This window comes from Drosophila ficusphila, unplaced genomic scaffold (genome assembly GCF_018152265.1).
Source record: "Drosophila ficusphila isolate 14025-0441.05 unplaced genomic scaffold, ASM1815226v1 contig_286, whole genome shotgun sequence".
NCBI classification, from domain to species: Eukaryota; Metazoa; Arthropoda; class Insecta; order Diptera; family Drosophilidae; genus Drosophila; species Drosophila ficusphila.
In genome coordinates this window covers 1,181,764-1,196,055 of record NW_025064189.1, presented here as the reverse complement: position 1 = coordinate 1,196,055, position 14,292 = coordinate 1,181,764, and the positions used below count along the sequence as shown (strand labels likewise).

At 43.4% G+C, this 14,292-nt stretch overlaps 4 protein-coding genes across 5 annotated transcripts in view; 3 read left to right on the top strand and 1 right to left on the bottom strand.

Moving 5' to 3' along the window:
• Positions 1 to 4,624, top strand: part of LOC108086944 (bicaudal D-related protein homolog) — a 24,103-nt gene extending 19,479 nt beyond the window's left edge. For both annotated transcript variants that reach the window (XM_017184057.1, XM_017184056.1), the window contains exons 3-7: positions 1,016 to 1,312; positions 1,797 to 1,985; positions 2,407 to 2,472; positions 2,699 to 2,876; positions 3,142 to 4,624. In XM_017184057.1, coding sequence (XP_017039546.1) covers positions 1,016 to 1,312; positions 1,797 to 1,985; positions 2,407 to 2,472; positions 2,699 to 2,876; positions 3,142 to 3,821 — 1,410 coding nt within the window. In that variant the 3' untranslated portion in view covers positions 3,822 to 4,624. The remainder of the gene's footprint in view (positions 1 to 1,015; positions 1,313 to 1,796; positions 1,986 to 2,406; positions 2,473 to 2,698; positions 2,877 to 3,141) is intronic.
• Positions 3,941 to 6,988, bottom strand: LOC108086880 (zinc finger protein 436). The gene is made up of 3 exons (XM_017183941.2): positions 6,915 to 6,988; positions 6,112 to 6,707; positions 3,941 to 6,054 (listed from the first exon to the last, which is right to left on the bottom strand). The coding sequence occupies exons 1-3, from the start codon at positions 6,986 to 6,988 to the stop codon at positions 4,811 to 4,813; spliced, it is 1,914 nt and encodes a 637-aa protein (XP_017039430.1). The 3' UTR covers positions 3,941 to 4,810.
• Positions 6,972 to 14,292, top strand: LOC108086940. The gene is made up of 6 exons (XM_017184049.2): positions 6,972 to 7,180; positions 7,285 to 7,388; positions 10,273 to 10,328; positions 10,391 to 12,748; positions 12,811 to 12,969; positions 13,031 to 14,292. Exons 1-6 carry the CDS (start codon positions 7,134 to 7,136, stop codon positions 13,271 to 13,273), a joined length of 2,967 nt encoding a protein of 988 aa, XP_017039538.1. The 5' UTR covers positions 6,972 to 7,133; the 3' UTR covers positions 13,274 to 14,292.
• Positions 7,412 to 10,266, top strand: LOC108086941 (nuclear RNA export factor 1). The gene has a single exon (XM_017184051.2). The coding sequence runs from the start codon at positions 8,336 to 8,338 to the stop codon at positions 10,136 to 10,138; it is 1,803 nt and encodes a 600-aa protein (XP_017039540.1). The 5' UTR covers positions 7,412 to 8,335; the 3' UTR covers positions 10,139 to 10,266.

Here is a 14,292-nt window from a genome sequence, read left to right as displayed (position 1 = left end):
ATAAGATCTCTTTTTTTGCCCAAGACTTATTGATCTGAAAAGATCTTTAATCCAGTTTAATTGAATGCAACAAAAAATAACAAGGTAAAGGTAGGAGCCCACAAAAGGTATTATTCTGAAGCAGAAAATTAAAATGAATTAAAATAATTAAATATTGTTACCACAAAAGTTTTTTTATGAAAATAGTTATTTGTTTAATTTATGACTAATCCATTTAACCATTTTTATAATTAATTGGCTTATAATTAACACTATCCACGTTAATAAAAATTTTAAAATCAAAATTTTGTCACGTTTTGGACACAATGGGAAAAGAGAACGAATATATGTTGCAAAACTAAGCCAAATGATAAAATGCAAGAGCTGCTTAACTGAGCGCTGTTTAATGAATTTATATATTAATATACATATAATAATATCATGGGTGGAAGAGAAGATTATGATGCATTGAAAAATATTTTCAATCCTCTTTAAAACCAAATACTTCCACAATTGAGTTAAAACTCCCAAACGCTTGTGCTTGATGCGCTTTTAATTTTTCGCAGTCATTTGTCTGCAAACCGCATCTCAGCAAAGCGGAGAAGTGAAAATTCAATTGCATTTTAATTTGAATAATGGGAATTTGTGTCTTTTGGACGGGTGGCTTTTGCAGCCGTTGGTGTCAAAAGTCGATGGCATTGTTTTGGGGCTTGGGAGTCTCTTTTTTGCCCGAGAGCACAGTGGGCCAAATTGGTGCAAAAACCAAACTGTTGTTTTTTTTTTTTTTTTGCATCTTGGTTGGCCTGCAGCCAACTGAAAATGCAAATAACTAAACAATTAGTAGTCGAGTGCTGAGAGCTGAGTTAACCTTGCGGTTTGCCAGGCGTCGAGTACTCTGGCTATACGTGCCCATTGTTAGCTTACTTTCATTGTCTTGAGTGCCATATAATTGACAACACGTCATAGAACCAACAATACGCCATATCTGTACTATATGCACACAAAATTAACTTTCATTTTTTCCTCGTTTTTTCAGAATCTCGAGCAGGAAAAGCATGTGCTGCGCCAGAAGTTGGCAATTGCCGAGGACGAGAGCGATCAGCGTGTCCTCGAGTTGCAGTCCGATCTCACCGAGCTGAAGGACAAGCTGCAGACCCAGGACACGGCCATTCGGCAGGCGGAGAAGGAGAAGACCATCCTGATCGACGAGCTGCAGCACCAGAACACACGCCTCACCGAACAGATCCAGGAGGCCCACGCCACCGAGCTCAAGCTCAGCGCACAGATCCAGGAGCTGAAGGACCAGTACCACTACAGGAACAGCAGCCTGCAGGTGCGTTTGGTTTTTATTTAAATTTTCAGAACTTTTAATACATCATCAAATTATCACAACTTTTAAAAGCCTTTATTGGGTAATATTAATAAAGTTTTTGTGTAGGGAACTTTTATGAACTTTTTGTTCAAACACTTAGGAACTTTCTTAATTATTTTCTTCTTAGATCCGATAAATGTAACTTATATTTATTTTTACACACTTTAATATGAAAACCTCCTAATCATATTTAATAACTAACTACCAATACTGTTCTTCAAGCTTAAGATCCTTATAATAAGGAGCAAATACATTAAAATTCGTTGAAATTTTATTTTAAACATGAAAAAATGTTTGCTTAAATATCAGATAAATAAGAAATAAATCAAGCCATCAACGTTAAGATTATAAACAGTTATAATAATCCATAGATTAATAAAAACCCTTTAATTTGTAACTGGTTATTGAAAATCCATTTTAATTTAAAACCCCAATCTCGCTACAGGAACATGTCAACAGCCTGGAGTCCATCAAGACAGAACTCAACCTCACCACGGGTAAGCGGCAGGAGCTGGAGCGTCGGCTGCAAGTCGCCCTGGAGGAAAAGGAGAGCCTCACCTCATCGCTGGAGGAGTCCTCCGACAGAATCCACATGCTGGAGCGCCATGCCCGCGAGCAGGAAACAAAATTAGAGGTAAGTCACCTACAGTTTTTTGGAAAGAAAAGGTGGCGGAGGAGGAACAACAGAATTGGCTTTATCACGTCGCGTCAACGGAATCGTGATTTACCCACCAACTGAAGATTATTTATGAGCCAGCGGAGTGAACTGCGCAGTTTCTTGAGTGCCTCTTCCAGGTTTATCTACCCGGCAACAACTTTCTTTTTTCTCTGTCATGGGCAAAGATTAAACTCCATTCTATAAATATTTACTAACAGGGATTTATTAATGAAAAGTTAAAGCAAGATACCTAATCAGTTGATTACACTTTGCACTGATTAAAAAATATATGTGGAGTTGAAAACAATATATATTTTAACTAAAGTTTGCCTTGAAAATAAATCACTGCTTATTTTTGATTTTTAAAAATTAAATATCTATTTCATATTTTTTTCAGACCACCTTACAAGCATTGGAACGCTCCCAGCGCGAAAACAATGTACTCAGTGAACGTTTGGGTGCCGTAAGTTGTCCTTTTTAATAATTTATTATTTCACCATTTACTAACCAAACATACTGGATAAATTACTAACCTCATCTTAATTCGTATAAAGCTTAAAAGGAAATTTTAACATTATCAACCAGCATTTTCCCCTAACATCAATCGGTATCCACCGAAAAGCTCAGACCAACTTTTACTTCGGCTTTGATTTATTAACTAAATAATTTTTGAATCCTTAACCCCTCAGGACACCAACTCAACGCCGGGCAGGAAGAGTCTGCAATTTGAAATGGAGTGCGATGAGGACGATGGCAGCTACACGGAAACGGGGAAGCCCAATCAAATGTTTATTGAGGCTCGATCCGTCTACATACAACTTAAGTCCCTCGTGGATTCGCTGAAAGTCAGCCACGATGACGACTCAGGTGGGTGCTTAAAATTAAAACAAAATATTTCAGAACTGACAGATATGCACAAGAAACTAACATTTATAAAATTATCTATTGTTACCAATTTTATTTTGGCTGCATAATAAAATTGTGCATTAAGGTATCTTTGCGTAAAGATAGAAAAATATTCAATAAATAATTCATTAAAATTTTTGAAAATACAAGCCAATTAAATTATTTAAAAAATTTTAATAGTTAAAGAATTGTAAAATAGTAGTGAAAACGCATTTTCCTTTTCCAGGTCTCAACTCGGACATATCGCTGGAGCTGGAGTCGATGGACAACACCATATCGAGCTCGGAGCGCCACGAGGACGGTCACCTGGCCATCGAGTTCCGACAGGGCATGCTTTCGGCGATGTCCGACGAGCTGACCCGGCTGCTGCTCAACCTGGACGCCGGGAACTTCAAGAAGATGCTGGACCAGACCCGTAATCTGGTGCTGGAGCAGGAGGATGAGATCAAGCGCAGCCACCAGCTAATCCAGCAGTTGGAGGCCAAGGTCACGGTGACCGATGTGGAGTTGCAGAATGTCAAGGAGGAGCGAGATCAGGCTCGTGGTGATCTGGAGGACAACACGGACCGCGATGAGTTGCTGTCCAAGGCTCAAACCGAGCGGGATGCGGCCAATGATCGGCGAACCAAGGCCGAGGTGGAGTTGGCCAAGACGCGGGTGGAGCTGATGCAGGCGAATAGCCAACTGCTCGAGTCCATTCAGCAGAAGGTGGAGCTGTCGCAGCAGCTGGAACAGTGGCAGATGGACATGCACGAGCTGATCGACGAGCAGATGCGCTCCAAGCTGATCAACAACCGGCGGGCGATGGCCGCCGAGTCATCCGCCCCATCGCCTCCAAGCAGTGCCGCCGCCAATCTGGCAAAGCGTGTGACCAGCTACAAGCTGTGGAGCTTATTTCAGCGGTAATTGGACGAACCTTACGACCCGCTGGAAGGTCTACGCCACCCTTTTGTTCTTAATGTAGAAGAACGGATCTATATATTTTTAATATTTATATTTATATACACAACAAAACCACACACAAATCGGAGAGCCTAGGCATATATTGTACTTTATTGTTATTTGTATACTGGAAGCATCGACCTTCTTCTGTTCGTAGTAAAATCTATCTAATTACGCTTTATTAATTTTAAACACTTACCGCATATTCGATATGATTATTGTACCTACTGTAATTACTGTAATTGTAACCCTATTTGTACTTATGTTTAAACACAAATCGTATAAGCGAACGCTTTGCGCCTCTATCTCTCTATTTAGTTTGTCCAGAATTGTTCTTAAATCCCTATATGGACCCCACAAGTAATACTTAAGCGGTAAAGAAATTTGATCTTTTTTTATGACAACCTGTTTTGTTACTTGTTGGGCCCGTTTAGGTGTTAATTGTTAACTGATAATCAAAAAAAATGAAAACATATCGCGCCTTTACGTTGGGGGCTTAAAAAGCCTCCTCTTCTCGGGAGAAACTGTTGCGATTCATCAAAATCAAGTGAAACGAAAATCAAAATCTGTACGTAAGCAAATATTATGTGTAAGCAAGGCATTTATGTTATAGCAAGTAAAAAATATTTATCATGCTGGCAATCGGAGGGAGCGCAGAAACGTTAAAAAACTGTGCAACAGACAAAACTTGCCTTAATGAACGGACAATGACATTTTAGATTGTTTAAATAACATAAATTACCAATAAACTTACGAATATACCACAACCCTTATTCTTGATAATTGCAATCATTAACATTTTTACAATTTAGTATTGTCCTCAAACAAACACTTAGATGTACTTTAAACAAAAACCTTAAAAAAACTTTTAAAACTTTGTTTTGATTGCAATATTGCCTTAGATTCTAAGTTTGTAAAAAAAATAGCTTAGCCCTTTTTCTATGTGTGGAAAATTAAGTATTACTTTTACAGGTACGTTGGTGCTTTTTAAAGCTTTTCTGGGAGAAGAAACCTTCTGGGCAATGCGGACAAGGGTAGGGGCGAATCTTATGGCTAATGATGTGCTTGTCCAAGGTTTTCTGCAAGGCAAACTTTACTTCACAGTGTGGACAATGGAGCAGTGTCTTCGGCTCATCCGGCTTCTTGTGCGTCTTCTGATGACCCCGTAAACTCACTTCAGTCTCAAAGGCTTTGGCGCAATGCGCACACTTGTACGGACGATCGTTGTTCTCCACATGCCAAAGGAGATGCTTTGCCAAAGACTGATTCGCGCAGAAACACTTGCCGCACTGGTCGCACTTGTAGGGTTTTTCTCCAGTGTGGATGCGTAAATGGCTCTTCAGGTGATGATTATGCGAGAAGGCATGACCGCACTCCTCGCACTTGAAAGGCTTCTCTCCCGTGTGAGTGCGCTGATGCTTTTTCATGTTAGACTTTTCGTAGAACGACTTGTCGCAGTCGGGGCATTTAAACTGGCGATCCTCGTTGTGCACCCGCAAGTGGGTGACCAGATGCTGGCTCTGGACAAAACCTTTGCCACACAGCTCACATTTGAAGGGTCGCTCCTCCTTGTGCAAACGGCTGTGCAACTTAAGGCCCGAGTTCTTAATAAAAGCCTGTGGACATTCGGGGCACTTGTATGGCCGGTCACCCTTATGCCACTGCTGGTGAGCCCTCATGTTGGATAACGTGTAAAAGGCCTTGTCGCACTGCGGACACTTGTGAGCCTTCTCCTCCTCGTGGGTGAGCATATGCGACTTTAGAGTCGGTCCGTGGGTATACGACTTTGGACAGAGCGGGCATTGGAAGGGTCGCTCTCCGGTGTGCCTGCGCGTATGGACCGTCAGTTGGGCGCTAGTTCGGAATCCCCGACCGCAATAGTCGCACAGATGCGGCTTTTGAGGATCCTCCTTTTGTCTGTGCCTGGCAACGTGATTTGCCAGCGACTTATGCGTCTTGCAGGTCATTCCACATTCGGTGCATAGAAGAGATTGATTTGAATCTTTGTTAACTGATTTGAGCTGCACATCGTATGGCATCCAGGCCTCATCTTGGTCTTCTGTCCACCCAGTTGACCATTCTGATTCGCCTTCACTTTCGCTTTGATTATCATCATTATCCTCTTCCTCCAATGCATCTTTTAAAATCTCGACGTTAGACTCATGTTCATCTCTTTCAATATTGTCACTCGCCGTTGCTAAAATTAAAAACAGAATTTGTATAACAGAGCCAAGGCATCAACTTTTAGACTTACGTTCGAAGACTTCTTCAAACGCTTCACAGTCCACCTCTTTAGTTGTTAATTCTGCAGTTGGCCCGACATTATCCGTTTTCAAGTCCAAGCGATTATCCTCCCTTTCAGAATTAATTGGATCTAATGGATCCTCGCAGCCGACCATCTCGAAAGCTATTAATGGGCTCTTCTCAGCCTTTCTGCACCGCAATTTACGCTGATTGGTGGCCAATTTTTCCAGGAGAAGGTGGGAAAAGTATTCGAAACTCTGCTCGCACTTCACCTTAAAGTGAAAGGCGTTTTGGGCGGCCACCAGGCAGGCGGGGCAGATTTTCTGTGGCAGTGCATCACGATTCACGCGACAGTTCTCGTCCAGAATGGAATTCAGCATTTCCCAAATTGGTGGATCTGAGATATCCGATGAGAAGAGATCCACCAGTATCGTTGAGTTGGTGGAACAAGCCCGACAGTTCTTCTCCATCCTGGAGTCCGCGTATCCTTCCATTTTCCAAGATGATCTCCCAACCGCAAATGGCCGGAATTTCAAAAAGTCCAAGAAATGTTGGGCACTTTCTTGCCAAATAGTCAATGTGAACGTATTCAAGCAGGGTTGTCCGCTGCTGGCGACGATTTGCCGATAGTTAAATTACCTATGTCTCTCATCTCCAGTCACGTTGTGAGGAAAGCTGTGACTGTGATTAATATATACAACTGTTAATAAGCGATATACGATATTTAAATTCTATGTAGATTAAACTTTACTTTCTATAGTTAGCAATTTAATTTACAAATTCTTTATAACCTTTTTTATTTATTGCAGTCACCTTTCGCCGTCACGGCTGTGACTCATTGCATAAAAATAATCGTGACTAGTCCCGGACTCACTGATATCGCTCATCTCTATCAGCTTAGAGCAAAATTAGTATCTTGTAACAAACAGGCAAGCGAGCAAAGGCCTTTTTGTTGTCGTTTCTCGCAATGATTTAGGTCTTTAACAAAGTGTTTATTAGTTAAGCATAAAGTCTCATCACCCATCGCTGGACATGGATATCCTGGACATCGATGAGGCACTAAAGGATGATTCATATATGTGAGTGATGCACTCCTGTTGTTGCTGTTTACCGTAGTTGTTGTTGGCATTAGCGGAGATGCTATAAATACTCATAAATGCCTGGTACTCTTACTCCTTGGCAGATTTCTGGCGGATAAGAACCACGACGATGTCTCCAACATATTGCAGCAGTGGAAAACGAACAATCAGCAGCCGCTGCAATTGCACTTGCAGTACAACAACGAGGGTAAGCCTTTCCACACATACCGATGCACCCACTCAATCGCATACACACACTCTTATGCATCAATGTGCAGTTGCGCTTTCTAAAAACAAATTTGGGTTAAACTGGCGGCTACGTTGACAAAGTTTGGGTTGCATGTGGGCAGTATTACTTGCCCAGTATTTGCCCACAGCTTACCGTTGTCTTCCAAGTGGTCATTCGCCATAATTGGCAACAGCGCCAATGTTATTGTTACGGTAATTAATCAAGCCTTAAACTCACACACACAAGCTCTTGTTACGAACAGCTGTGCGTGGTACGGTAAAAAATAAGAAGAAAAAAACTGGATATGCTAATATGGCAAGAATCTCGCATAATTTGCAAACATTATATAAATCCAATTTACTTCCGCCCAGCCAGCGAAAGTCAATCAAGCGATACGCAAAAACACTTTAAATATAACAATTATCGGAATGGAGACGAGGATCAAAAATCGATTGGGTGATTTAATGCGTACAAAATGCGGTCATGCTTAGCTTTTTTTTTATGATTTTTCGAACAAAAATGGTAATTAAAGCAGAAACAATTTTTAAAAAAGGGCCTTATAGTGTTATTTACAAGTTATTTATATTGCAGCACACTATTTATGCATTTGTTATATGGTATTTATATTTAGTAAATTATACAAATATTTCAGCATTGCTACTTAGATAAATTTTGTTCAAACTGCGGTTTTATCGTTGTCATCGATGAGGAAGTGAGGAAAAAAAGTTTATAACTCTTTACGGTGCCGAACGCATCTTGATTTTTTTTTAGCAGCAACAGTGCTGCGAAAATCCACTTGCTAAAAACGTCCTCTTGTCCCTTACCTACACTGGAAAAACGGTAAATTCCTTGACGGCGTGCACTCATTTACTGCGAAGTTTATTTTGGCGAAAGTCTGCCTATTACTTTTTAGTAAAGCCTTTGAGATGCGAGTAGTGAATAGTTCCAAGCCTAGTGCCACGGGCCGCCTGAGCGTTACTTTCAAGGCTCAAGCAAACAAGCAAAAAAAGCTAAATGAACGTCTTCATGAGGGTGTACAAATGCTGCTTAAAAATGAGAAGAGCATGAGCTCCGTGCTGGACACGATTTCGTCAACTGAACAGGATCACCGCTTGGCTACCGTTACCGGCTGGTCTACGGTTAACATTAGCAATTGCGCCGGCATCTCCAACTCATCCATCTTTCTAGCCCTCAAATGGGTACTCTTGCCCCTTAAGGTGGACATGTTCGACTTCAAGCGCAGTGGTCCTGAAGACAACATGGCAAGAGGCCGGTTCCTGGTGGACAACTTGCTTACCGCGAATCGTCTTAAACGTTTACAAGGAGAAGCCGCCGTTCTGGTCACGTGCCAGAAGTTCGATGTTCGCGTCACACCGGGTCTGCCGCAATCTGTGATGAACGCCCAGATATCCGACGACCTTAAAACTGCCGTAGATGCGGCATTGAAATCCCGCTACGAGCCGGCTACACACACCTTAGACCTCTCAAGATTCCATGCCAGTCCGGAGTTGACCAAGCATTTCTGCCCGCTACATGTAGACAAGCTTCTGAAGACTGTGCTCACCCATTCAAGTCAGATCTTTCCCCAAATGACCGGCATCATACTGAGCAACAACTATCTGTGCTCCCTAAAGGCCTTTTCAGGAATCTTGGTTGATCTTGTCAGTCTGGAGCGCTTGGACATCAGCGCAAATAAAATCCAGGATTTAGAAGAGCTCCGCTACCTGGAAAAGCTGGGTTTAAAGACCATCTTTCTGGCAGGAAACGGATTGGCAAAGCTAGAAACGGACAAAATTCATGAAGTACTGCCCCAGCTGCAGAACATCCATGGCTGTGTTCAGTCTGAGAACGAGATTCAGGGCGTTGATAATCTTCCCAAGTTCCAAAGAATCCAGAGCGGTTTTATCAACGAATCAAAGTTCTGTAATGGCTTCATTGGCTCATACTTTGATTGCTTTGACCATCCCGAACAGCGCTCGCGTCTAAAGGACTACTATGACGATCAGGCTATGTTTTCGCTTAGCTTGCCTGTGCACCTAAATCATGTGTACGCCTACAAGTTGTACAATAGAAACCAGAAGCGACTCCAATCCTCTTTTGCGCACAACGCCAAGCTACAAGTGGGCAGTGCTGCACTGCTTCTCGCCCTAAAACGCTTACCATTAATGCAGACCGACCATCAGAGTGCTGGACTGGACATCCAGGTGTTCACTGCGAATTTGCGCATCTTCACACTGACGGGGTGCTTTAAGGAACGCACCTCTGAAGGCTGGGAGCTAAGACAATTCCAGCGCACCTTTGTGCTGCGCATGCAAAAAAGTCCTGGCTGGCTTATAACAAATGAAATGCTGTGCATTACTTCCTTTGAAGTTCAACCAAAAGACGAAGTTAGATTTGAATTTATTTCCAATAAGTTGGTACAGAAAAAGGTTGATCGTTCATTCCTTAAAACAAAGACTGGAAAGAAAATCCCTCAAGTGAATACCCCTTTGAAAATGGAAGTCGATCCGCTTAGCAACGCTGTTCAAAACATGAGCCTTTCCAGCTCCAATATGAATCCACTTCCCAAGGAAAGTTTTGATGATATGCCACCGCTGGTTCCGATCTATTCATTAACCAAGGCTAATGTCGAAGCCTTGGAAAAGGAGATTGAGGAAACTATGATGTCAGAGGAGGACGCCTTTGATTTGATCATTGACGAGGATGTTCTAATTGGAGACGTTTATTAATTAAAAATTTAATACACATATCTCAAATAGAAATAAGAAAGCAAACATAAAATAGGATAATACAATAGATTTATAAGTCAAGTGGAAAACTCAAGAGCTTTAATTTATTGAAAATTTCTTTTTGTTTATGAAAGCCTTTAAACACAATTCGAAGACCTTCACCCGCCCCAAGAGACGGAATCTGGATTTCGTAAGTACAAATTTTGCTTTTGCTATAAATTTCTTTTATAATCGGAACCCATATTTCTGCAGAGCCAAAATGGACCCGGAAATGAGAGCAGCGGAGTCGGTACTGGATCTGTCTCTAGCACCCCGGCGATGCTTCAGCTGGAAATCGGAGGCCTGGTCACCACGAACATGCACAAATCGTTTCTGCAGGACACGTCGCCCCCGTCTTCCATATGCTCCTCCATGAATACGGAACGGATGAACAGCTCGCTGATAACTTCGGCGGACTTTACGAACTTGAACTTCCTTCAATCCACAATTGGCCTGGAACAGGAACCGAGCCTTACCACCACCCTGACCAACCAGACGACGGACAACATGGGAATCGGAGGCGGCTTGAGTGGGTATACGCTCAATGACATGATCCGGGATCGCAAGGCGCTGGAGTCGCTGACCATGTGCGAGGACGATGGCACCCTAATCAAGGACTCACATATCGGCCAGATTGACGAGATATCGCTGACGTTGAGCAAAACCGCATCCGGCTGTAGCACCATGGACAACAGCACAGATAGCATGTCCGTTCCCTTGGCTTTGGATCGAACGGTGCCTGCTGCGATGCCTGTTGTTTGTCCTTCCCTGCAGCGTACCATGATCCTGGGCGAGGAGATGATTGTTGACACCACCTTCAATCTGGTGGATAGCCTGACAACCTCCGCCCTGCAGTCGGAGTCAGAGTCTCTGCCAGTGGATGGAAATGCGACCTTTAAGAGACCAACTGCAGCTTCAGCGGACGAGACTCTGGTGGTGCTAGGTCGCCAGATGAACACAACTTTCACCGATCCCGGTTGCAATACTCCGGAGGGCCGTTGTGAAACACCTGAGAATATTGACCGGAAGTTGGCGTTGCTCACCATGGAGTCATCTACGCCACTGACCACAAACATGCGATCCCACAGCTTGTACAGCCACAACAATAATAATAACAAGCAGGGGTATACGCCCAATGTGAAGGTACTTGGAGATATGAACCTGTCGCCGATTGTGAGCGCCACTCCGCAAAAGCCCAGTGGTGCAGCACCAGGACGACTCAATCACACCTTCGAGACTGCGGCCAAAACAACACCATTCAATGGAGAGAAGTTCGTGCTGGATACCATGGAGTTGTTGGAGCAAATCGAACAGCCGCTGGATGGCACCTATAGCCTGCAAATGTCCGAACAGCACAAGCAGATGCAGTGCGTCATGGACCTGGCCGAAGCGGAGGTCGAGATGTTGGCCCAGCAGGGCGATGAGGAGCAATTTGAACACATGCTGGCCGAGTTGGGAAAGGTCAATACGCTGAACGAGGAGCAATTAAAAATGCAAAAGTCCCTGGACACCATCAAGCGTCGCTTTCACAGGGATGAACCGGAGCCAGAAGAACGGGAGGAGGAACACCATGCCCAGCATTCGGTAACCGAGAAAGCAGAAACTCCGGCTCTTAACCAGAGCCACTCCAGCAGCAATAGCAGTGGCGGTGGTGGGGAACGTCTGCTCAGCCGTCGAAGTCGCCTGTACGACGATGTTAACCTAAGCGCTATGAACGGCAGTAATATTAGTTCGGCCAGCGGAAACTCCGCCTCATTCATTGTCCAGCGACGAGATTTGCCACAAGTGGAACAACAGTTACCAGAACCAGATCCCGAACCCGCGGAAGAGCCTCGAAAGCCCCACGTGGCCGGCGAGACTGACCCGTCCAGCTATAAGCTGCCGGAGAGAAGGGAGCGAGATCGCGATCGTTTTAAGACCATCAAGATCTCAAAAGAGATGCGCCTGCAGTCGGAGATTATAGTGCCTTGTATAGACGATGAACCGCAGCAGCTTGAGGAAGAGCCACAGCAGTTGGGCGAAGAGGTTCAGCCGGAGGAACAGCAGCCTCAGCGACAAGCTTCTCCACCGGGTCGTCTGTCTCGTCGAGACCAAAACACCGTGCTTAACAACAACACCGCGGAGAATAGTGCAAGCAACTATCTGACCTACAAGAAGCCCAAGGAAAAGAGTCTGCTTCAACGACGGCCGCTGCAGCAGGAAGCCCCACCACCAGTAGAGCCAGCGCCTGCGTCAACTCTTCCCCAGCCGCGCTCCCTCTCCCGGCCTCGCTACATCAGCGGTCTGCAAAAGTTCACCACTGTCAGCAAGGCTACGTCCGCGGGAGCCGGACTGAATGCCACTCCAGCCGCTACGATGCCAACCACTGTCACAGTGCCGGCCACCGGCAGTGGCGAGTTAAAGAGTCCCATGGGCATCAAGTCCAAATCTTTCCACAACTTGTCCTCCACGATGAGCGGCATCGGTGCTGGAGCTTTGCCGAGACCCAGCTTGGGTGGTGGACTGCGTCGTCCAGGCGCGCAGCCTAGCAAGATGATGGGTGGATTACGAGGACCAACGCAGAACCAAGAAGTTAGTGCAACTAATCTTTATTTTACATTCGATTTCTAAGTATTATCTTTTTATTTCTTCAGGATGAATCTGGTGTGTTTAAGGTGCCCAAATTGGTAAGTGGACTGCGTGCTCCAGGTCTTGCAGGTGCAAAAAGGGCAGGAGCGAATGGTCTAGCACGTCCTTCGTCTGGTTACTACAGCCTGAGTGTTAAAGCAGCTCCTGAGGCGGAAACTCCAGAGGTTAGTTAGAAGATCATTACAGTTTATAATAATCTCAAGCTAATCTTTTTATTTTCCTCAGAGCCTCTCCTCAGCCTCGTCGCGTGGAAGTCTGTATGGTCACAAGGAATCCGGCAGACCGGTAAACGGCGGAAATGTTCCTCAGCAAAATCCACAGCAAAACTTCGACATGCAGGCACTCACCTCGAAGCTCACCCAGGTGACAACGGGATCCACTGGCATACCAAAGCCCTCGGGATTGCGGCCACCATCGCAAATGAAGCGCAGCGGCTTGCCAAGGCCATCCAGCATTGTCAGGCGCTGAAAGCTAACCACTTTCTGCGCATACATATGTCACAGTCCTCGCCTGAACCGAATTTCCATGTTGTCCGTTAAATATCCTTTCATTATTTACTTTGTGTTTAGCTCTCTTTTGTGTTGATCATCCCCGCAAACCAACTCCACTTGCATAGTGTTTTGGAGGCACTAGCACCTATGTTTATGAATTAATCTTACGAAAATTATGCATTTAGTTGAACACGACAGAAACAGAGAACTTGGCGACTTGTAAAACAAATAGGTACTTCTAGGAATCCCCTACATTTACATTTATATATAAATAGAACAAATACACACACACACGAACTTTGCCTTACGAATCCATAATAAAACAAACGAATGAGAAAATTGAGAGAGAAGATTAAAGCGAGAAATGATAATAACTGTATATTTTTGTAAAAGCGATGCAAAAATTCTACGAACGTTATATTTTGTGGATGCATTAAGTGCTCCAGCAAATCTAGCAAGCAAATCGAATAAATATTACTAAATAATAAATATACAATAAGATCTGCTCAGTGGCCACGAAACCACACAAAAAAAAGAACGAAAGAAACCAAACTAAAATCGATAGTAACTAATAAGAGTATTGAGAAACGTGTTAAAAAATCGAACTTACTATATTATCTAATATTATCCCATATATATACAAATACAAAAAATAAACGATAGCAATATACATTGTCTCATGAGATACTTACACCAGAAGGTACATGACCTGTTTATATTTTGCTATTACTTGCTCTCCGAATCGAAAATTATCATACTCGTGATTTCCTGAGGTGCAGAGTATATTACTATAACCTTTGTATCCTAAAGAAATATATCTCCTTTGGCTCTAAACTTGTGCTATATAATTATTATACACATTTTTGTAAACCATTCAAATACATCAGTTTTGCTTTGTTTTTTTGTTGCCAAATTAAAAAGTGTAACTAACCTTTTGTTAGTGACCGACGAGAAATTCTTTAATAAAACTACGCCGCATTGTGCGAAAATTATAAA

Excerpts from the sequence above, each read along its gene's own strand:
- LOC108086941 (XM_017184051.2), top strand. The coding sequence starts at position 8,336 with ATGCGAGTAGTGAATAGTTCCAAGCCTAGTGCCACGGGCCGCCTGAGC.
- LOC108086880 (XM_017183941.2), bottom strand. The coding sequence starts at position 6,988 with ATGAGCGATATCAGTGAGTCCGGGACTAGTCACGATTATTTTTATGCA. Across the intron at positions 6,708-6,914 it reads CACAGCCGTGACGGCGAAAG|CGGACAACCCTGCTTGAATA; the intron begins GTGACTGCAATA and ends CGTCGCCAGCAG. Across the intron at positions 6,055-6,111 it reads GTTTGAAGAAGTCTTCGAAC|CAACGGCGAGTGACAATATT; the intron begins GTAAGTCTAAAA and ends TTTTAATTTTAG.
- LOC108086940 (XM_017184049.2), top strand. The coding sequence starts at position 7,134 with ATGGATATCCTGGACATCGATGAGGCACTAAAGGATGATTCATATAT. Across the intron at positions 10,329-10,390 it reads AGAGACGGAATCTGGATTTC|AGCCAAAATGGACCCGGAAA; the intron begins GTAAGTACAAAT and ends ATATTTCTGCAG. Across the intron at positions 12,749-12,810 it reads GACCAACGCAGAACCAAGAA|GATGAATCTGGTGTGTTTAA; the intron begins GTTAGTGCAACT and ends TTATTTCTTCAG.